Source organism: Natrix helvetica (assembly GCF_964273705.1).
Source record: "Natrix helvetica genome assembly, chromosome: 2".
NCBI classification, from domain to species: Eukaryota; Metazoa; Chordata; class Lepidosauria; order Squamata; family Natricidae; genus Natrix; species Natrix helvetica.
In genome coordinates, this window is record NC_138552.1 from 255,740,313 (window position 1) to 255,763,651 (window position 23,339).

The 23,339-nt window shown below is 39.5% G+C and overlaps 1 protein-coding gene across 1 annotated transcript in view; it reads left to right on the plus strand.

Annotated features, from left to right (window-relative positions):
- Positions 1–822: 822 nt before the first annotated feature.
- Positions 823–23,339, plus strand: part of MSH2 (mutS homolog 2) — an 83,476-nt gene continuing 60,959 nt past the window's right edge. Inside the window, exons 1-6 of the mRNA XM_081944768.1 lie at positions 823–1,160; positions 4,186–4,340; positions 7,016–7,294; positions 11,799–11,945; positions 15,238–15,387; positions 17,958–18,091. Of these exons, the coding sequence (XP_081800894.1) occupies positions 929–1,160; positions 4,186–4,340; positions 7,016–7,294; positions 11,799–11,945; positions 15,238–15,387; positions 17,958–18,091 (1,097 nt within the window). The 5' untranslated portion in view covers positions 823–928. The remainder of the gene's footprint in view (positions 1,161–4,185; positions 4,341–7,015; positions 7,295–11,798; positions 11,946–15,237; positions 15,388–17,957; positions 18,092–23,339) is intronic.

Here is a 23,339-nt window from a genome sequence, read left to right on the forward strand (position 1 = left end):
TAAGCAGTTTAGAAGCAATATACTCCATCGTTTTTGCATTTAATATTTGCATACAATATTTGTATGTATCAAATTTTGTTTATATCAGTACCTTGGTTCACTCATTTTATTAATCCAAAACTAATAAAATTACCTTATTACTTAATGCAAAGTATGAAGCAACACAAAGTGGTTTATTTTTTTAAACAGTCAAAACAAACCATGACTTGGAGTTATATGTGTACTTAGCTACTGAATTACACTGGACTTTCTCCCAAATCTATCTATGGTAGTTATTTTGAAGGCTATTATTGTCTGTAAAGAGAGTTCACTGAAGCTGCTCTGAAACAGATAAAACCTCTGAGTAAGCATGCCGATTAGTTACACTGGAGTGGGGGGAGTAGCAGAAAATGGCGCGTTTTAAATGTTACAACCTGCGAGGTCTTATTTTGAAATGCCTTGATAGTAATAAATGTCTTTCAAGCAAATACGCGTTTACTTCTCTCCCAAAATGCTTGAAAGACGTTTTAGTTATTCTTCCGATTTTTACCACCTCCGTCTGCGTGCTGAGATCAGAATTCACAACTTGCATTAGAAAGGCTGTTGAAAAAAGTGCTTGCAGAATTGCAATGGGAATATTTAAAATACAGCCCTGTGCATATTTAATAGAACATTCTAATAATGCACCTTAGTTCACGAAATGAGAAGGAAGCATGTTTTTCAACTAAAACCGTGTAAAAGGGAGAGTGCATCGTCTCCGCTCTCTTCCCAATAGCGACGCATCTTCAAGCTATAAACACGGTGTCCCGAAAGGCCTATTTTGCTCAGAACGCGTTGCGATGAGGGCGGGGACTCTTACGGTGGCCGAAATAGGCCTCGCTCTTCCGGATTGGCGGCGGGACTATGGATATTATTTGCTGGCGGCATCGAAGTGGCGGGTGATTTCAGCATGGCGGCCTCCATAGACGCTTGTGTTTCTGCTCCACGAGAGGGATGCTGGCCCGAAGGCTCGGGTGCCGAAAACGGCTTTATTCGCGCCGTCTTGGCGTTGCCTGCAAAACCTAAAACGACTGTGAGGTTCTTCGAGCGCGGCGACTACTACACGGTGCATGGCGAAGATGCAAACCTGGCGGCGAGGGAGGTCTTCAAAACACAAGCGATCATTCGGATCCTGGGCTCAGGTTGAATTGAGGGGCTTTCGCGACTTCTCCTTGGCGGGATTATAGTGGCAGGGTTGGATTGCTTAGTTGCAACTGCGCTCCCGGAGTTCGCTATTTCTTTCACCTTAGCGCTGCAGTAGACGCCATGCTTTGTGCTCATGCCGGCGAACCGCTCAGTCTCTTTTAACAATTTCAGGTAGCGCTGGAAAAGCCTTCTGAAAAGCCGTTGCAGTCCTTCCCAATTACAATGCCCATCTGTCTTGTCCAGCAAGCCGGAGGTGATGGAATTTCTAATTCCACGGGTCTGGATGAGTATCAGACTGACCAGAGTTAATCTGAAAAGACTCCTCAAATCCACTTCTGGAGAGGAAGAGTAAGCAGGCGCCTTGTGTTCCAGAATGGGTGGATCCACTCGAAGTGATCCGATGACCCAGCCCTGATTTTAAGCTTGCTGGCTTGGGGTGTTCTAGAAGAGATTTTGCCTGCCTTGTTTATGGTTGATGATAATGATCCATAATGATCTAGAATCTAAACTTTACTTTTCATATATAGTATAACTTCCCTATCTTTTTCCATTATTGCTCCAGCTTTTTCTTTTTCAGATTATCAATTAAAGATTGAAGTATAAAGTAACTACACAGAGTAATATTTTGACTCGACTAGGCTAGAAGCAGATTGTTTAGAAGTCCTTGATTCCTTAAATCATAAGGAGCTTGAAATTCTAAAAGCTTCTACTCAGATTTCATTATTTATAAAAATATATCAGTTGCCCACACAATGGATGCAATATAAACATAGACTAAAATAAAGCTGTATGAAAAGGAACAAAACTAAATTTCTGTATCAACCCATTCAACTATCTCAAATAAAATTTATCTCACCTTTGTTTTCCACATTTTAGCATGGCTTTCTCTTGTTTTTCCCACAACACCCCCCCTAGACTTAGAGAGAGTGTGGGAAACTTTCCCACAAAGTTATCCAGCTGGCTTCTGTGCCTAACGGAGGACTTGAACATCTGGTCTTATGGTTTCTAATGCAGCACTTTAAGCAGTAGATTGGTACTAAGAAATGATACAAACTTTAGCTGTAAATAGCATCCAAATATAACCAGTCTTTTTACAGTCAATGTTCTGATCTATGTCTGACTAAGTCTATAATACAATAATAATATAATACAATAATAATACAATAGCAGAGTTGGAAGGGACCTTGGAGGTCTTCTAGTCCAACCCCCTGCCTAGGCAGGAAACCCTATACCATTTCAGACAAATGGCTATCCAACATCTACTTAAAGACTTCCAGTGTTGGGGCATTCACAACTTCTGGAGGCAAGCTGTTCCACTGATTAATTGTTCTAACTGTCAGGAAATTTCTCCTCAGTTCTAAGTTGCTTTTCTCCTTGATTAATTTCCACCCATTGCTTCTCCTTCTACCCTCAGGTGCCTTGGAAAATAGTTTGATTTCCTCTTCTTTGTGGCAATCCCTGAGATATTGGAACACTGCTATCATGTCTCCCCTAGTTCTTTCTATTAAATTAGATATATCCAGTTCCTGCAACCGTTCTTCATATGTTTTAGTCTTCAGTCCCCTAATCATCTTTGTTGCTCTTCTCTGCACTCTTTCTAGAGTCTCCACATCTTTTCTACATCGTGGTGACCAAAACTGAATGCAGTATTCCAAGTGTGGCCTTACCAAGGCATTATAAAGTGGTATTAACACTTCACATGATCTTGATTCTATCTCGCTGTTGATGCAGCCTAGAACTGTGTCTACCTTACTTCCATATCAGAAAAAGTTTTTGTTGACTTTTGCATATCAAACTTTTATCAAAGAAAGTAAAGCAGAATGCATGTGTTCTTTCTGGAGATTTGGCATTCCTTCAGATAAAAGCTTTAGTGCATTGGGAAGACTTCAAATAATACTAAAAAAGCAAAATAAGTATAGAAATGCCTGCAAAACATGTTAAAAATAATATAAGAACAGTTAGCTTGATTAGTCTTGTATTCACTGTGTAGGGAATCAAGGCATAATGATCAGAGAGGATAAATTTATTTAGGTTTATCCCTAATTAAATAGTTAATTGTTGCTAATGAGCATTATATGCATAGAATAAAGGAATCGTTAAATTACAGAATAATACATGTCTTAATTTAATTTGAGAGACTGAGTATCTTCCATAATGTCTCTTACAATGTCAAACTGTCCAGTGCGTTTCAAAAGATGGGTTGTTCTGGCTGCTATGAATTAAGCCAGTGATGGCGAACCTTTTTTGGCTCGCGTGCCATAAATGGGGGGAGCACAGGGGGGTAGTGTGCGGGCGTGCCACACCCATAATGCAATGTGCGACCTCCCCAGTGCGCATGCGCGCACTACAGGTGCGACCCCCCCCATTTTTCCATGCTTTTTTTGCCCTCTCTAGGCTCCAGAGGCTTTATAGGAGCCTGGGGAGGGCCGAAACAGCCTCCCCTGCACCCCCGGAGGCTTCAGGGTCCTTCAGGACGCTTCCTTGAAGATTCCGGAGCAGTCAAAACAAACCTCAGAGCAAACCGGAAGTCGGTTCCCGAAGTTCCGGTTTGCCTGTAGGGCTGGTTTTTTTGCGCTCCGGAGGCTTCAGGGAAATTCATGAAGCGTCCGGAGGGCCTCTGGAGCCTGGGGAGGGCAAAAATGGCTTTAAAAAAGGGTGACTCTAGAAAGAGTGCAGAGAAGAGCCCTGTCAAATGGTTCCACGTGCCACCTGTGGCATGCTTGCCATAGGTTCGCCATCACTGAATTAAGCAATACAATCTAGTAGTGAAACTAAGGAAATTGACCTTTTCTATTCCGGTTTCTATCCTTTGGAACAGCATTCCTCCAAATGGCCTCATCTTATCCAACTGAGCTGTAATCTGGCGTCCTGTAGTTTAAGTATGTTTAGCAGAGATTATTTGTGTTTTTACTGTATTTCCCAATAAGAAACAATAGCTTTTAATGCTTATTTTAACCAAAATTGTAACTTCTAATTGTAGTTTGTCAACGGTATTCCTTCAATTTTTTTCTTATTTTTTAGGAATTCAGAAACTCGAGAGTGTTGCACTCAGCAAGATGAATTTTGAGTATTTTGCACGAAATCTTCTTCTGATTCGTCAGTACAGGGCTGAGGTGTACAAGAACAAGGCAGGAAATAAATCCACCAAAGAGTCTGAGTGGTATTTGGCCTATAAGGTATGTGATCATTGTGTTCAGAAATGTATATTGCTTTGATTTATAGACCTGTGACTACTTTTCACTCTTTCATTGGCAATTAAATCCAAAACTTGTACAATTGCCGATGTCTCTGTTAGGGCAGCCCACCTGATGTTATATTCTATAGATCTGGTGAAAAAAACCTCTTGTGGATTATATATAGAGATTGCCAGGTTGTGAAACATTGCATAAAGTGTTCAGTTCTTTAATTGCAAAGGTTAGTTTTTACATTTTAGCAATGTTATTTCAGAATATTATTCCAAATAAAAATAATAAATTATTCCAAATAAAACAAGGTTTATTCATGCATTCTATTTAACATATGGCAAAGAAGTCAGGTGTCAAAATTTGATTGCATAGCTCTTTTTGTTGTGTAGAAAATTATTTGTCAGTCATGAGACTCCCCTTCAGCAACTTTAACAGGTTCAGCTCAAATACAGCTTTATGAGAAGTCAAGCTTGGAATCCTGCTATACTTATTTCTTTAATAGCATAATTGTCTGCTGTTAATATTGCAATGCAATAAAATAATGGCAACATCAAAATATTTTAAAGCACTACAGAGTAATATTAACAATTTAAAAATCAACAATTTGACCTTATTGCATAATAAATCAGTAGCCCTGGAACGTACCCAATATTTTTCAGAAATATTTTCCTTCATGAGCTTTTTTCGGAGTCCCTTGCATAGTGTTTGCAAATAGCAACTGTAGGGACTCTCCTAACAATTACTTTTTTCTCCTGTAGGAAAGAAATGGGGAGGCTGTTGGCCACAACTGATAGTTGGTGGTGACATTCAGGTTCCTATTTTTGAGCAAAAGGCTGCAAGGTTCTTCTTTCCCTCCTCACTCTCCTTGGAAAAATTAGAATAATGTGAAGTATGACTGGGAGGAAAATGGAAAAACTACCCCAAATGACCAATATAATTCCCACCAACCAATATAGATAGATAGAAAGATGCAGGAATTCTTTTTTGTTTCTTCTGTTCCCTAGAATCATAACTTACCTCTTACATTCCTCCACTTGAAAATGAGCAGTTTCACCTTAGCTTAGATCAAATCTTGTTGGAAATATCTGTATAAAACTGATTGGAATTGGAACTATAGTAACTTTCTTGGTTCCCTTATTAAGCCACAAAGTTAAATACACATTACAGGAAGCTGTCATGTATGGAAATTGATGAGAAACAACAGACTGAATAGATAGGTAAAAGAAGCAAAGAGATTCCTCTTTCAGGAATCATGAGGTAGGAACATTTAGGTAATTGTCTCATATAATAATAATAATAATAATATATTTATTTCTTAGCCGCACCCTCTCCCGAAGGACTCGGGGCGGCGTACAACGAAACATACGAAATAAATATGTAAACAAAACAAACATATAGCAAAGACATACACTGAAACATACACAAGGAGGAGGTCGATTGATAAAAACAATTAAAATACAGTATATAAAACCCCTAGAAATTAAATATAATTAAAATACCCAGTTAAAAACCCGTCAGGAGCCATATGGTGAATGTATCTCTGAATAAGATAAAGTTTAGCTTATTTTCCAAAACTACTTAATTTGTGGCGCTAAAGTCAGGGACCTTCTGTGGGGTGAGGAAAAAATAAGTGAGTGAAGAGGACATATAAGCCATGTAATCATGAACAAAATACACTGATTGAAGTTATTGACTTGAAATGTATTTTTTCTAGCCTCGCAGTTCTTCTCTGAGGGGAGAGAGAGGAAGAGAGCTGTTGCAATAGTAGTGCTCTTGATTAGCAGCCCTTGTAATATTGTATCAAATAATTTAAATAAATGTATAGAAAAATCCAGATTAATCTTTTGCAGGGTGGATTTGATTTAAATCAAGTCAATTTAAATCAAGTCAATTTAAATCACTAGTAAAAAAGCTTGATTTAAATCATATTTTTTAAAGAGCAACTGTCCTCCTCTCACCCGCTGTTGACTCACCGACAGTCTCATTCACTTTAATGGGATGGCTGGTGATGCGGCAGTGACACAACAAGGTGAGGGACGTGGCAGGTAGCAGGTGAGTGGATGCCCACTAACAGGCACTGCCATGATGGATCTGAAATGACAGGTGCTCTTTAATATTATATTTATAAGCTGCTTAAAAGGTTTCACTGCTTGTCCTGCCTCCTCTCACTTAGACTCTGGTGGAACATTTCTCTTCAAACAATCGTAGAGTTTGTAGTGTACATAGATTTGCAAAACAATGGGATAAAGGAATATTCCTGAACTTTGTTTTATGATTTATCTCATGGTTACTGTGAAATTGGGTGAATGCATCAAGGCAGTGCATGTTATCTCAGCTTGCAGAGCTTGGATTCATTGAATGTTTACCAAAAATGTAAATATTGCAGAATATACAGCCTCATGCTACATAACTAAGCTCCATTTCAGATTGAATAAGCTAAATTATTAATGCATCTTAAATAGAAAACTATCTTTAGATAGATTTTTACTCCAAAAGCATTTTATTAAAACAAATTTGATAAAAATAAAAAATTCTGATTTAAATAAAAAATCTGATTTTTTTAATTAAAAAAAATCATTGATTTTTATCCACCCTGATCTTTTGTTAGTTTTATTGTTGTATTTGTATAGAAATTAATATCCTTGTGTTTTTCTTTCCTCAAATAGGGTTCTCCAGGCAACCTTGTTCAATTTGAGGATGTTCTTTTTAGTAACCATGATATGTCCTCTTCAGCTGGTGTTGTAGCCATTAAGCTGTCCTCAGTTGATGGACAGAAAGTTGTTGGAGTAGGATATGTGGATTCACTGGCAAGAAAACTAGAAGTATCTGAATTTGCAGATAATGATCAGTTTTCCAACCTTGAAGCACTGTTGATACAAATGGGACCAAAGGAATGTTTGCTGCCAGGTGGGGATACTGCTGGAGATATGGAGAAACTGAAGCAGGTAAGCCATGGAAATTCTGAAATCACAGACCTTGTTTACATGAACTTAAAACTGAAAAGCCATCTAGAAAATGAATTTAAAATGGGCATAAAATGGAGCAGCTCATTCAGTTGTGGAGTTCTTGGTGCTCCCTTAATAAACATCAATAATTATTTTGTGTAGATTTGCATCTGCACACTAATTAGGTTAACTAATGGGTACATTAAAGCTTCAATTGGTGACTATAATCACTTATAACGGTAAGCTATGGCTTAGTTACCTATGTTTTAGGGAATAAAGTGCACCTTTCAGAGTTTACACAACATGTGAAGTCAAAAAAGAGTCTGTAGTGTAGCACAGTATAACCAAGTCATTGGCTACTCTTCTGCTTATTGGGCATGCTATTTACTTGCCTAAGGCTAGGGGAACAACACTCTTCAGGGGCTGTTAAGACTTAACCACTTTGAAGGCCTTCTAAATGAACAGGAGTATTTGAGCACTGGGCATTAAAAATGCAAAATGAATCCTAGTCACAAAACCCCCCAAAAACCCAACATAAACACATTTTCAGATATCAAAGAAGAATTGAAATCAGGTTCAATGAAGATATAAAAGCCGAACAACAGAATCAAGGCATTGGTTGTCTGTAATAACAGTTAACTGAAAAGGCAAATATTTAAATTAATACTGATTCTTAAGACTATTTCCAAATCGTACAACTGTTGACAATATATTAATTTAAAGAAGTGGCCCTGGAACTGCAAATCATCTAAGTAGGCATGGTGTTTCTGGGCTTTTGTTCCTCCAGAGCCATTTTGTGAAGATTCTGTTAGGAGGATAAACTCATCCTCTTCATTAAGATTAGGTTTATATTCACTGTGGTATCTTATCATGGCTTAGCATCCTTTTCCAATGGGAATATTAAATATATAGACACTTCTTGAATCTGATCCTTTTACTGGTGCTCCTTTTTCCTTGGAAGAAAAATCCTCTAGGAAAAATATTTGGCCCCAAGCATGATAGCTTGAACAAGTAGGCCTTATTTAGCAATTGCCCTGTTTAGCAACTGTTCAAATTTATGACCTGTCCTTCTACTTAACGACTATCGCAGCATCCCCTGCAACAATGTGATTGAGATTGAGGCCCTTTGCAACTGGTGTGCATTTACAACTATTGCAATGTCTCATGGTCACATGTTTGCCATGTTTGCGTATCATAGCAGAGTTTGGTGGTTGTTTGCTCTCCAAAGACTGGTCATAACAGTGTAGTAAACTTGTACACAATGTTTTATTACAATACATACTTTCCCCAAAAACAGGCCATTGCTCTGGGTGAACTCCACCCGGAATTTGCAGGGCGATCTTACCACATAACTTTGTTTTTAATGCTTAGTCAGTCAGTCCTTTATACTCTGTCTGTTCAAACAAAAGTCTCAAAGTCCTTAAAGAAGTATACATCTGTTGCCTTTTCCAAACATTTACACTAGTTGTGGCATTTCAGTGTGATTGCTCTTCTTTCAAGTTGCTGCTGAGTTCCAGACAAAGCTTCAAGCTCCAGTCAGGACTTTCACTAGGATATGCTACTCATTGTGGTTTGTGGTCCTGGCAGTTGAGTCATAGTCCCATTGTCTGCTTGTAATAGCTATCAATCTTAGAAATCCACCTATGCTTTCCTGTAGAGGCTTTTGCTTATTACCTTTCCTGCTACACTGTCCCCTTCTCCACTCTGTAATAGCATTTGTGTTTGTAAGCTCAAAAGCCTGGATGAGGCGAAGCTGCCTCTTGAGGTCAGCATGTTCTTGAAAATACCAGGGTGTGGCTCAGTTAACCAGGCAGCAGGACCACCGGCTTGAATGCCCGTGAATACAGTTCTAGGGAATGGATGAAAGCCTGAGGGAAGGAGGGATAGAAAGTTTGCATGACTACAGGCACTTTTGAGGAGAGCAGATAGCAGCTCTTAACTTCACACCCTCACAGAATCAATGGAGAAACCAGCACTGCCTTGTTTAATAACCACAGGTGTTTTGCTTAATGACTGTGGTAGAAATGACATAAATCCACTGCAGCCACATGATTTTTTGATTAGGGATGGAATTGCCTATCCCAATTGTGGTATAGGTCAACCCTCAATTTGGGACCATAATTGGGTCCGAAATCTTTGGTCAATGGTTGTTGAGACATCATATGACTGCTTCATTGAACAACTGTAACCCCAGCTCTCCCAGTTGCTGTCATAAAATGATCACATATGTAATTAAGGAGAGCATGTGGGAAGCTCTGAGCAAACTACAGGGCCTACAGAGGCTGGCTTGTATCATTCTGCAAGTGGGTGTCATTTTCACAATCGCTAGGAAGGCTTCTAGACTAGAAAGGCTACAAAACTAATCAACATGATTGCTAGAAGGAATCAAGGCTGGAAAGAGCCTCCTGGGCCATTCTCCCTATCTTTCAGAAGGCTCAATCTTCAAATCGTGTCATTTGGAAAAGGAGCCTTCCATGAGAATGGCACCTGTTTGCAGAATGGTGCAAGGAAGTCTCTGTAGAATGGCCATGCCTCTCATAGGCTGGGTGACATACAGATCCACCTGTCAGCAGCTGCAAAATAAACAAAGATAAGTGGAGCAATTTATGCATACTGCTGGGCCCTGTAACTGGTTGAGGCCTCCCAGGTGTGATGGGAAGCAGGCCTGGGCCTCCAGAGCCATAGTAGTTTTCCCTTACTGGTGGGCCACTGAGTAGTTGAGATGGGGAGAGAGATAGGTGGCTGGAGGCAGCTTTAATGCTTCTGTGTTCAGTTGTAATGGTGGGCGGACTGCTAACTGCTTGAATTTTCATTCCATAATTATAGGAGCTTTGCAACGGCCATACCTTTTGAGTACAGATTGTATGTTCGTTTCCTCAGTACCATTTGAATTTTGAACAGTTACGAAGTGAGGACTACCTGTAGTTAAGCGAGGACTCTTTCTGTGGTGCATTGCCATGGCTTTTTATTGGTGTGAAAATATAATGTTTCAATGCCACTCATGAAAGTTATTGAGTGATCAAAGAGCTCTAGTACTTACCAATGCTGTTTGCATCTCTCTTTGTACCTTAGAAGTTCTTCTTTCCCTTTGTGGGTCAGTTAGGTGTGAAAGTAACTTTTAGCATACTTTGAAAATGGGCTTCTATTGTGATTTACTGTTTTCTGCAGTCTGTGTATCAGTCTTTCCAATCTGATGCTCTTCCGCTAAATATAGTACCATATATGCTAGGGTATATATAGTAAATTATGTGTCAGACATATAATTTATTAATGGAGACATCAATTCACTGAAATAATATCAAACTACTCTTTCTGCATGTAGTGTAGCCTCACAATTACATTTAGATCTTCAGTTATACTGCTAACAATATTTCAATATACAATCTTATTCAGCTTGAAATAATATTTAGATGGGCAAGGATGTAGCTTCTCATTAGGTCTCACCATGCAAGTTTGATCTGCACCAAACTTTGAGTGCATTATATTGAAATAATAATTTATTATATGTGTGGAACTATGTCTGAATAAATGTGAATGGTTCCTTTTTTATCCCTTCAGTTTTAAAAGTTACATCTGATTAATAGTTCTTTGGTAGTCACATTAGGTAACTGCATGATTATATATGACAGTGTTTGATTGATTATGTGTCATCAAATTGGTGTTGACTCTTACCCATAATATAGCTTTTTGTCCAGGATACTCTGAATAGGTGACAGTGAAAAATCCTTAAAATAAAAGTAATAAAACTTCATTTAAGAAAATGCTGAATTTTATAGTACAGATGGAGGAGGAGCTGGATCAGTCTGTCAACAAAATAGAGTCTGGTAGCACTTTCAGGACAAGCAGTTTTATGAGAGGGGGGGGCATCCTTTTTGTAAGCAGCAACTTACCTAGATTTGCTATTATAGGGCTTTAAACGGGTTTAAAAGGACTTTAAAGAGTTAAAAGGGGAAGATGGAGGGGGAAAAACGAGTGGGAAGTTAATGAGTTTCTGTGATAGCAGAAACTGAGAAAAGAGGTTGTTACATTATCAGTTGTAAATGAGACATTTCATTCTTTCAAGTCTATCTATCACTAGTCACACAGATCTCAGCAATGGTGATACAAGTGAAATTTTGTCAATAAAATAGAGTTAAAGTACATTAGAAAAGTCTAATCTATTATAGAAATCTTGAATAAGGACAATGACTTCTTAAGTCACTACATTTGCTATCTTCCCCTTTGAGAGCTTTTTTTTCACTCTCTGCTTTTATAAATCCATTTTCTTCTCACCTTATTTTTCTCCCTTCCCTCCCTTACAAGTCTACTTTTAAGGTTTTATAATACTGAACCCATTCTGTGTATCTGATGAAGTGAGCTCCTGCTCACAAAAGCCTGTGCCTCAATAAAGTTGGCAAGTTTGCAAGGTGCTATCGTATTCTGTGCTGAATGTTGAATACAATTAAGAGTGTTTTGAACCTATAAGCCTGAAATGGAATTATTCCTAATTATTTTATTTGTAAAGGTGGTTCAAAGGGGAGGAATCCTGATCACAGAGAGGAAAAAGACTGAATTTTCAACAAAAGATGCTGTTCAAGATCTCAACCGCTTGTTGCAATCAGGAAAGAAGGACCGTGTGTCTAGTGCAGCATTACCTGAAATGGATAAGCAGGTGAGTGGTATGGACGTGTGCCATAAATCAAAGAAGTGCATGTCAGTTTTAAATAGAAAACAGCTGGCTTCAGTAACGTCGTAACTTTTACATCCTTCAGAAATTCTCAGACAATCTCATCAATCATAAAACATACACTTAGATTCATCTTCACTTATTTGCCGTGTGTATGCATGAATGCTTAAATCATGTTTTCAAAACAAACATTTTTCTAAGCATAACTCTTGACTCCAGAGGAAAAAACAGAAGTCATCTACAACATACAGCGTAATGATTGCAACAGTCACTATGAAGAACAAACAGGCAAAAGACTGGCAAAACACATCCATGAACACCAGCTAGCAGTCAGAAGGCATGATGAAAACTCTAATTTCACAACGTATGGACAGACTTAACCATAGTTTCAATTGGGAAATTGTGACCATCCTAGACCAAGCCAAGTCCAAAAATGCTAGGGAATTTCTAGAAGCTTGGCACACTGACAAATTAGACATCAGTAGTCAGACATAAACAATATCTGCAAAAGAGACAATAAGCCAAAAAAGGGAACAAAAAGACCAAAACACCCCCACCCCGCACTAACAATCAGCACCCAGCTGAGCATAGATTAATTCCAAGATTAACATTAGATCAACAAGTAAACAATATCCTAATTAAGGAACTGCCAAACAAGCTAACGGTAAACATTGCAGTGAAAGAAGCTCCAAAACCACCTTCGCCAACACTGACTGGACAAGCCACTAGAGCAGGGGTGGCGAACACGCGGCTCGCGAGCTGCATGCGGCTCGCGGCCAAAATAAATGAGGCTCTTTGCCTCTTACCATTATTTAGTATACTGTGGCTCGGATCGCGCGCTAAACCCGGAAGTACGGTCGACGCTTGCCTGCACTCCACCAGCTCTGAGCTGGTTGTCGCGTCGACCGTACTTCCAGGTTTATCTCAACAGCGCCCTCTGCTGTTGAGATAAACCAAAAAAATAATGCTTCAAAGTCTAGCACAGTTGCTGCAGGATTCCGGTGAGGTTCTAATGATTGCTCAAATTAATAATAATGGTTGCATATTGAAGCTCTGGGTTCAGGAGCAGCAGAGTTTTAAATAGGAGAAAACATTTAATTGAATTTCCATGGTTAGTATATTTCCCAAAATTCTACGAGTGTTTTTCTCACAGCCTGTAATTGTAATAGATATCAAAGATAATCCAAACTCATATATATATATTATAATACATATATTAGGTTAAAGGAAGATAATATTAGGACCAGGCTTTACCCATGTATAGGTTGTACTCGATTTACAATCACAATCTCGTCACTGAGCAAAGCAGTCATTAAGCGAGATATGTGACTGCTTTGTTTAATGACTGCAAGTGTGGCATTCCTGGTTGTGGTCATCAAGTAATCTTGTAGGTTGTTAGGTGGACAGAGATTCCACTTATTTATGGATTTAAAAGTTATACAGCAGCTCTAATGGGTTTATAAAAAATTATAACAAAAAACACCTGACTGAGCATGTTATATTATGTGTTTAATATATTATTGTTAAAATTATATGCTTTTGTGTGAGTGTTTGTCTGTTTTGGCAGGTCACTGCGTGGTGTGGCTCTCTGACTCTCACAGTTTAAAATTTTGGCTCTTTTTGTCGAACTTGTTCGCCACCCCTGCACTAGAGTATAACCTAAGTGCAAACCCCACTCCCTTTTATCATTGTTGATGATGAAATGCCTGCAAGAAAACAACTAAGCTCAGAGAGCAACAAGGACCCCTCACTATATGTATTTCTTTTTCTCTTGGATTGCATTGATAATATATGCCTGTTATATTTCAGTGAATGGAAGGAATAATGGAAAATCTTATAAATAATGGAAAATGTTATAAATAATGGAAAATGTTATAAATAATGGAAAATCTTATAAATTGAACAGTGAGCTGTTGGTTAAATTTTTTTAAGGCTATGAATCATAAACAAGCAGTGCACTTTGTAGATAATGTGTGTGTTCATTTTAGAATTGTAGTCTACAAGTGAAAGGAAGAATGCCTCTTTTGGGTGAATTAATAAATGCTCAAATATGCCTGTCTTTCTCTATAGGCACAAACATTATGAAGTTTGCTCCTTAAACAACATTCATAAACATCAGTCTAAAGGAAAAGTTCCGAACTAATGAAATATTGTAATAAGATTTTTCCCCAAGCCTTTCCAAAATTTACAGCTTGCTATTTGAATGATTATAGCAGCTTTTTTGAGCTGTTGTTAACACCTAACTACCACTAGGAGCCATTTTAACATAAGTGCTTGAGAAGGAACTGACTTAACCTGATGATGCTGGAGAAATCATTTTCTTGGGGAAGGAGTATATAAACTTGAGTTCTGTGTAGGAATGTCAGAGAAATTCCTACAGGCAAATTCTTAATGTTTGCTACAGTTTTAAAATGATGCATACCTCTAATATGTATTGTTATAAGATTTATTAGAAGTTTCTAAATAGAGGTAATAATGGCAAAGCAGCCACACAGTTTCACATAGAATGATATTCATGTGTTTTTTAACATCAACCTTGCCCAATTAGATAGTCTTCAGTTGTGCTAGTGCATGACTTACAACATTTTGAGCTAGTAGAAACTGTCCATACTGTCTGATGATGCGGGATTATACCACAGCAAATTAGGGATTATGGAAAGCTGCCCTAGAAAAAATTCATCTATGTTTTGTAAGTAAAATACAAAAGCAATTTTTGTTGAATGCCATGGAAACTTCTTCCATCTTTATAGAAAGTTCTTCTCTCTTCATAGAATAATATTTAATAATGGTTGTATGATATCCTGTTTCCCTGAAAATAAGACCTCTCCGGATAATAAGCCCAATTGAGCTTTTGAGCACATGCGCTAAGCCTTCCCCTTAAACCCTCCCCTGAAAATAAGCCCTCCCTGAAAATATTGCAACACAGCAACAGCCATGAGGTGACCTGCACCTCAAAAATAATAAGACCTCCCTGAAAATAAGGTCAAGTACTTATTTCAGGGGTCAAAAGAAAATAAGACCTATCTTATTTTCGGGGAAACGCAGTATTTGTCTGATCCTCCTCCTGTTATTTCTGTTGTTTTACAAAAACTTCTAGCGAAACATTTGCGAGCTACTTCTATCTTTGAGCAGTAATTTAATTTTGAAAAACTGCTGTTCAAGAACAAACACTATATTGTCCACATTGCCACCAATTTAGTCCCACCAATACCCCAGTGATCAATTGTCAGGCTGAGTACATATGTGATTACACTTCTGTTGAACTTTTATCCTCCAGGTTGCCATCTCTTCTCTGTCTGTAGTGATTAAATACTTAGAGCTGTTAAATGACGAGTCTAACTTCGGACAATTTGAACTTACCACGTTTGACCTTAATCAGTATATGACCCTGGATCATGCTGCTGTCAGAGCCCTTAACCTTTTTCAGGTAAGATGTATAACTTGCCCTTATATCTGATTTCTGTCACTACCTTGAGTAATTTATGAAATCTATGAGGTATCTACTGATACAGTCATTAAGAACATTAAAGGATTATAGTAACTAGCTTAAAGTTCTTAAGCTAGTTTTCTATTCAAGATGTATAAAAATTAGCTTGATTTTTATATGTAGGTTGTTCTCTGAGCCAAATGGATTTATGCTCCCCTTTACTTTAGAAAGAGCCACTTCTAGCACTTATCTTCTTGCCAACATTGATGATATGGAGAACAAAAGTAACCATGCTGTGTGTTTTTCTCATATTATTTACTACATGGGAGAAGTTGTCATCATTTGTTAAATTTTTCCATTGTGCTGTTCATTCACTTGGACATTCAACTTCTGTAAACAAATACCGTATTTTAGGAGTATAAGACGCACCTTTTTTCCTCTAAAAAGAGGCTGAAAATCTGGGTGTGTCTTATACATTGAATACAGCATGTTTTGCCTCCTGAAGCCCCTTCACAAAAATGGCTGTGCATACCCTTATGGAGGATTTCAGACAGCTCCTGGGGGCTGGGGAGGGCAGAAATGAGCAGAAAATGGGCCGTTTTTTGCCCCCCCAGCCCCCAGCAGCACTCTATAAACCTCCATAAGGCTATGTATGCATTTCTTTTACAAAAAAATGGGCCGTTTTCGTGAAAAACAGGCCTTTTTTTGCTCTTTTTTGCCCCCTCATCTCCCCAGGAACACTCTGCAAGCCCCCCCCCCCCCCCCCAAGGAGTGCAAAACCTTTTTTTTTCCTTTCGGGAAGCTGTTTAATTAGAGTGATTGATGAGTTTTAGGTGCTACAGATTGTCAGCGATTTCCTTCACCACCACATGGAAATTACGCCTGGAAATATCTACATACCTACTCTCTCTCCCTCCCTCCCTCCCTACTATTCTCTCTCTCTCTCTCTCTCTCTCTCTCTCTCTCTCTCTCTCTCTTTCTCTCTCTTTCTCTCTATCCCTTTACCTACCTACCTACCTACCTACCTACCTAACTACTCTCTCTCTCTCTCTCTCCCTACCTACCTACCTACTATTTATCTCTCTCTCTTTCTCTCTATCCCTTTACCTACCTACCTATCTAACTATCTCTCTCTCTCTATCCCTACCTACCTACCTACTGTATTTCTCCCTCTCCCTCTCCCACCTGGGCTCCATTTTCAGCTGCAGCAGCCTCCTCGACTCCGTTTTAGCTGGCAGAGAGTTGCAGGAGGCTGTTGCGGCCAAAAAGGGAGCTTGGGAGGGCCATGCATGACTCTCCTGTGCTCCTTTTTCGCTGGCAGAGGCACTGCGGATTGGTCCTTCGCTGTTTCCATGGAGGCCCCATGAGCCAGATCTAAGCACCCCATGGGCCGGATGCAGCCCATGGGCCTTCAGTTTGACACCCCTGTTTTAGAGTCATATTGACCTTAGCATATGCACCCCTGGAAAGCTTAATGTTTATTTCAAAGCTTTAAGTGATTTTGTTCATTTTAAAAATAGATTATTTTTTGACTTCCATTAAGGTGGCTTCTGATTTCTCTTTTTAAAATGGATATAGTATATTTGTTCAAAGAAGCATTGAAAGGAAAGTTTTACCCTTTGTCTTTTTCTCTCCTGGAATGCTATATTTAATCTCTGTTCTGTTTATCTATTCGTGTGATGTCTAAAATGTGTAGGCTACAATTTATGAAATTGTTGACAAATTTAATTTGTCTACTGTATTTAAAAGAAAAAACATTGAAATGCAAAATATATAACATTATCTTCTGTTGCCATTCTTTCTATTATTTTCTGAAGGATTTAAACAAGGTCAGCAAATTTTGTTCTGAGCTTAGAAAAATCCAATTTAGAATAGTTTAACAAATTTGTTTGTTGTTTTGTCTTGAAATAAGTTCAAACGTTTGAAGTTTTCAGGCATACGAGAAAGTAGAATCCTAAAACTAATTTCTTCTTCTCTCCTTTTTATGAAATGACCAGAAAAGCACTTGTTTTTAATTCTTCCTAATCTGAATAATAAACCACTTAAAACAGCAGAGAAAAAAATTCAGCTAAGGCAGAAGTATGGAACATGGATTGCTTTGTTCTAAGATCAGAATGTGAGTTTGAAACATTTTGTAGACAGCAGTAGTCAGGGTTTTATAAAGGAATCTTCTTTTTATTAATCAATGAACAATTCCTAGAAGGAACCATTGTGCCTTGATCTTTTGCATGCATCCTTAAACTGAAGAAAACGATGGAAGAAAATGAAAAAAGAGGAGGCAAAATGACGCCCACTGTTATGGTTAGCAATTTGAGTTAAAATTGCAGATTGTCTATAGAATTGCAAAGAGAATTAATTGGTAACCAGTATGTGTTAAGGAATCAGATTTCACATATACCATCTTGGAACAAAGAAGCAATGCTTTGATCACCATTTATGAAAACAGAAAGACTAGCAATAACTCAGCTTCCTCTCTTCCTTTAGTTTGAAGTAAAGACTTTTTTTGGGTTTTTTATGACACAAAAGTGCCTTCTTTCACAACATACATCCTTATCTCTTTTTCTTCTCAGGATTCTTCAGAACTTTTCCAAGGAACACATTCACTGGCTGGATTGTTAAATAAATGCAGAACACCTCAAGGGCAAAGGCTAGTCAACCAGTGGATCAAACAACCATTGATGGATAAGAACAAAATAGAAGAAAGGTAGTAAATAAATAATGCATTCCTTCTCAGTGCTCAATTGCTTGTGCTGGCTAGAAATTCTGGGAATTGTACTCTTAAAATATTAATGGGAACCAGGTTGGGGAAAGCTGTTCTGGAAAGTCCATTGCCTTATTGCCACGATTTTGGAGTTATAACCTTTAGCCATACATTGTATAGTACTTGGAGGAGACACATACTTAAATTCTGCAGCATTTGCATTCTGAGTAATTTAGTGATCAAACTGGAGTATTAATGAGGGCTTTTATCAGGGTCCAAGAACCAAGAAAGACATGGGTGTGTTACTAAAGAGCAGTGCCCTTCATTGTAGACAGAAGTCTTGACAAATTAAAATAACTATTGCATCATTATAGATACACTCTGGGAATAGCTGGGGAGGAGCCTTCTTAACTCTCTTCCTCTTGACAAAACTTTCTATGTTTCATTGTCTCTTTGCCTTCTGGGAATTCACATCCTCATATCCTAGACCAGTGATGGCGAACCTTTTTCGCCTCGGGTGCCAAAAGCACATACGTGCGCGCTATCACACAAACTCGAGTGCCGACCCACATAACATAATGTCCCCGCTCACCTGTGTGGACCGTGCATTATTGCACAAGGCTTCCTCGCCACTCCCTGCTCTGGCTGCTTCCCCTTGGCTAACACCCAGTGAGGGGAGAAGTTGCTCTGCCACTAACGGGCAGAGATTGGGGTGGGGGGATGCTCAAGTGTGCTCCTGTGTCAAAAAACCTTCCCTTATCATTCTCCTGTGTAAAGATTGGGCCCTTTTTACAATGGCAGGTGTGAGTCCAGTTGCTAAATTCTCCCCTTCTATTAAAGAGGATCCTGGGCACTACAGTCAATAGACAGATGAGGAAGGGAGCTGCTGGCACAGGGGAAAGACAAGCGGCAAGGAAAGAAGAAAAAGCAGCTTTTCCCCCTCAAGGTGGCTGCTCTGTTCCCCCCCCTCCCCCGTGCTAGCACAGAGGATCCTGCCTCGTCCCTGCAATCCAAAGGGAAATGAGGAAGAGACCAATCTGCATGAGGGAAAGACAAGCAACAAGGAAAGAAGAAAAAGCAGCTTTTTTCCCTCAAGGTGGCTGCTCTGTTGCCCTTTTCTCCATTTCAGCACCACTCCATGGAGCCTGCCCCACCCCCCATCGCCCAGGTCCTCGCTTCTCCCAAGCATTTCTTTGCCTATTTAATTTCCCCTCCGTAGCATTTTTCCATCGTGTTTCTTGCCGTTTTGGACAGGAAAACAAAGTTTGTGGGACTAAAAAAAACTCCTTTCAATCAATCAATTCCAACTTTGCGAGATCTCTTCCCCCTCCCCAAGTTGTAATTGATTGAAGTTTTTTTTAGTCCCACAAACTTTGTTTCTCTGCACACGATGGCAAGAAACGCGATGGAGCTGGAAATCAGGTAGGCAAAGAAATGTTTGGGAGAAGCGAGGACCTGGGCGATGGTGGGTGGGGCAACCTCGATGCCCTAGCACTGAAATGGAGAAAAGGGCAACAGCAGCCACGCTAAATGAAAGAAGCCTCTTTTCTTCTTTCCTTACTAGCAGGGGGGAGGGGGGAAACACAGCAGGCAGCACGGGGGAAAGAAGCCTCTTTCCTTGCCGCTTGTCTCCCCTGTGCTGGCAGCTCTCTCAGCGATCGGGCAGGATCCTTTTTAGTAGCAGGGGGGAGGGGGGAACACAGCAGGCAGCACGGGGGAAAGACAAGCGGCAAGAAAAGAGGCTTCTTTCACTCGTGCTGGCAGCTCTCTCCCTGTGGATTCAAACGATCGGGCAGGATCCTTTTTAGTAGCAGGGGGGAGGGGGGAACACAGCAGGCAGCCCGGGGGAAAGAAGCCTCTTTCCTTGCCGCTTGTCTCCCCTGTGCTGGCAGCTCCCTCAGCGATCGGGCAGGATCCTTTTTAGTAGCAGGGGGGAGGGGGGAACACAGCAGGCAGCACGGGGGAAAGACAAGCGGCAAGAAAAGAGGCTTCTTTCACTCGTGCTGGCAGCTCTCTCCCTGTGGATTCAAACGATCGGGCAGGATCCTTTTTAGTAGCAGGGGGGAGAGGGGAACACAGCAGGCAGCCCGGGGGAAAGAAGCCTCTTTCCTTGCCGCTTGTCTCCCCTGTGCTGGCAGCTCTCTCAGCGATCGGGCAGGATCCTTTTTAGTAGCAGGGGGGAGGGGGGAACACAGCAGGCAGCACGGGGGAAAGACAAGCGGCAAGAAAAGAGGCTTCTTTCACTCGTGCTGGCAGCTCTCTCCCTGTGGATTCAAACGATCGGGCAGGATCCTTTTTAGTAGCAGGGGGGAGGGGGGAACACAGCAGGCAGCACGGGGGAAAGAAGCCTCTTTCCTTGCCGCTTGTCTCCCCGTGCTGGCAGCTCTCTCAGCGATCGGGCAGGATCCTTTTTAGTAGCAGGGGGGAGGGGGAAACAGAACAGCCAGCAGGAGTGAAAGAAGCCTCTTTCCTTGCTGCTTGTCTTTCCCCGTTCCGGCAGCTCTCTTTGCATTGGGCTGTTTTTCGCCCTTTGGAGGCTTCAGGAAATCCTCCGGAGATTAAAAAAAACTATCGAAAATCAGCTGGCCAGCGGGTGCATGCGCACTGGAGCTGACAGGGCAATGCCTCGCGTGCCCTCAGAAATGGCTCCGCGTGCCGCCTGTGGCACGCGTGCCATAGGTTCGCCATCACGGTCCTAGACCTATTGTTTCAACTTCTGCCCTGAAAACAATGCTATAGCGCACTGCACACCAGAACAACTAGACCCAAGGACAGTTTTTTCCTGAATGCCATCACTCTGCTTAACAACTAATTCCCACAACACTGTCAAATAATTTACTAAGACTATTACTATTATTATTTCTCTTCCTTCCTAGTATCTATCCCTTCCTACTTAATGACTATTACCATGTTACTTGTATCTTTCAATTTATATTGTTTTATTTGTTTACTAGTACGATTTGATAGCTTATTAGTAACCTTGACTATCACTAAGTGTTTTATCTTTTTATTCTTGATGAATGTATTTCATTCTCCTTATGTATGTATACTGAGAGCATATGCACCAAAGACAAATTCCTTGTACATCCAATCACACTTGGCTAATAAAGAATTCTATTCTATTCTATTCTATTCTATTCTATTCTATTCTACTCTACTCTACTCTACTCTACTCTACTCTACTCTACTCTACTCTACTCTACTCTACTCTACTCTACTCCACTCCACTCCACTCCACTCCACTCCACTCCACTCCACTCCACTCCATTCCATATTACATCCCACCCCATCTTTTTGTGGAGAAGTGGCTTTTACTTAGTGGTCCAGCGAAACAAAGTTTTGCTTTCTCTTTCCCTTTGCTTGGAAGCAGGTTAGTTGACAGAGACAAGATGTATATTAACAGAACAGAGTAGATGGCATTTATTTGGTGTCTTAGTTTTCTCTATATTTACTGGTTGTCGTCTCATAATTTATGATATAAATAATTTGGAACAAGGCCTTTCACTGATTGTTGAAGAAAAAGAAATGTTCAAGGTACTTCTTGATTACAAAAAAAAGGAACTAGTCCAAGGTGCTCTCACTCTTGGAAATCTTGAAACGACACAAGACTAGGCAATGTCTGAGATTTCAACTTTTAAAACTTTAATATCTCTATTTAATTTTGGTGTTCTGCAGCAATCGTCTGATACCTTGAATAAAACACTACAATTTGCTGTCTTTTGTGATGGTGAAAATGTTTCTAACATTAAATCCATATTTTAAGACTAAGAATCTCATTTAAACATTGCATCATTTTGTAGACCAACTTTATTTTGTGTTTAGTTTAGCTCTAACCCGTTACCTTTTACAGTACAAATTAAGTTGGGATCATTGTGTTTTTAAAAGCAATTAATAGTCTGGATTCAAACTCCCTTATAGTTAGCTGGTTCTACTATTATAAAGTATATATTATACCACTACTTTTCTAGGAACTCTGTTCTTTGTTACAATTAAAAAAAATGAAATGACTGGCTTCAGAGTAAGAAATGGAACATTACATTGCGCATGATAATTAGGAAAACAGGAATAACAAGAAATAAATTGAGTTGCTCTTAACCTGTATTTGTCTATGTGCAGGTATGGTATGTATGTATATTTGATTTATAAACCCAATCTTAAAATTGACTATCTGAATTAATTTAAAGCTATGTCATTTATGGGAATGAAAATCAGTTTGATAATAACAATATCTTTGCTGTATATGAAAAACCAAAATAGTCTTATGTACTGAGATATATTGTGTGATTCTAGCTTGGGAGAAGGGAAAAGAAAAATTCCTGACCCTATTCTGAACATATCATTCCTGAAATTATGCTCTATTAATCTAGTTGCTGATATGGACCTGCTTTTATTATTGGTTTGATAGCATTTCATTATGTTTTGTACTCATTTGTTAATCTTGTATTGCATTTTCAATGATGTATGTTGCTTTGAGGTGCCAGGTCTGGTCTGCGAATGAGAATAATTTAATTAAGCAAGTATGAAAGAATTGATGTTATGCAGTTTGCTTGCTCCTAGCTAATTTCATTAAGAATGTAGTTCAGCCTATAATTCTTTGAGCAAGGATGTGGGGATCCATATGGAAGTGCTGTTTTGTTTCATAGTAGGAAATCTAATCTTACTTTCCAGTTTCACAAAGGCTGTTAAGTTTTATTAAAACTAAAATATTCTTTAAAAGTAACAGCAGATAAACAGTGTTTTGGGTACCATAAGCAAATGAAAAGATTATGTCACCTGTCTCCTCCTTTTATTTATTTATTTATAACATTTATTGGCTGCCCATCTTACCTAAGGGTAACTCTGGGCTTAAAATCTTACACACACACACACACACACACACACACACACACACACACACACATTAAAACCAACCATTAAAATCCAATTATAGATCGGGAGGACAGAGGCACAGTGGAGGAGGTGGGATCTGCTGTTACTTAACCACTCCACTGTGCTGCTCTTCCATTGGTACCCCAAGCTAAGTTCTTGAGGCCCTTACGAAAGGAAAGGATTGGGGTCAACCTCATATCGGGACCAAGATGTTCCAGAGGGCAGATGCCCAAGCAGAGAAGGACCTTCTCCAGGATCCCACCAGTTGGGATAAACAACTTTTTGCCTTGAACTGGAGGGGAAAAAAATCATCTCCAAAAGTTAACCGACTAGAGACTTTGAGGAATCTGGGTTTTTGCAAGCGTTAGCTGTTTATCTGACG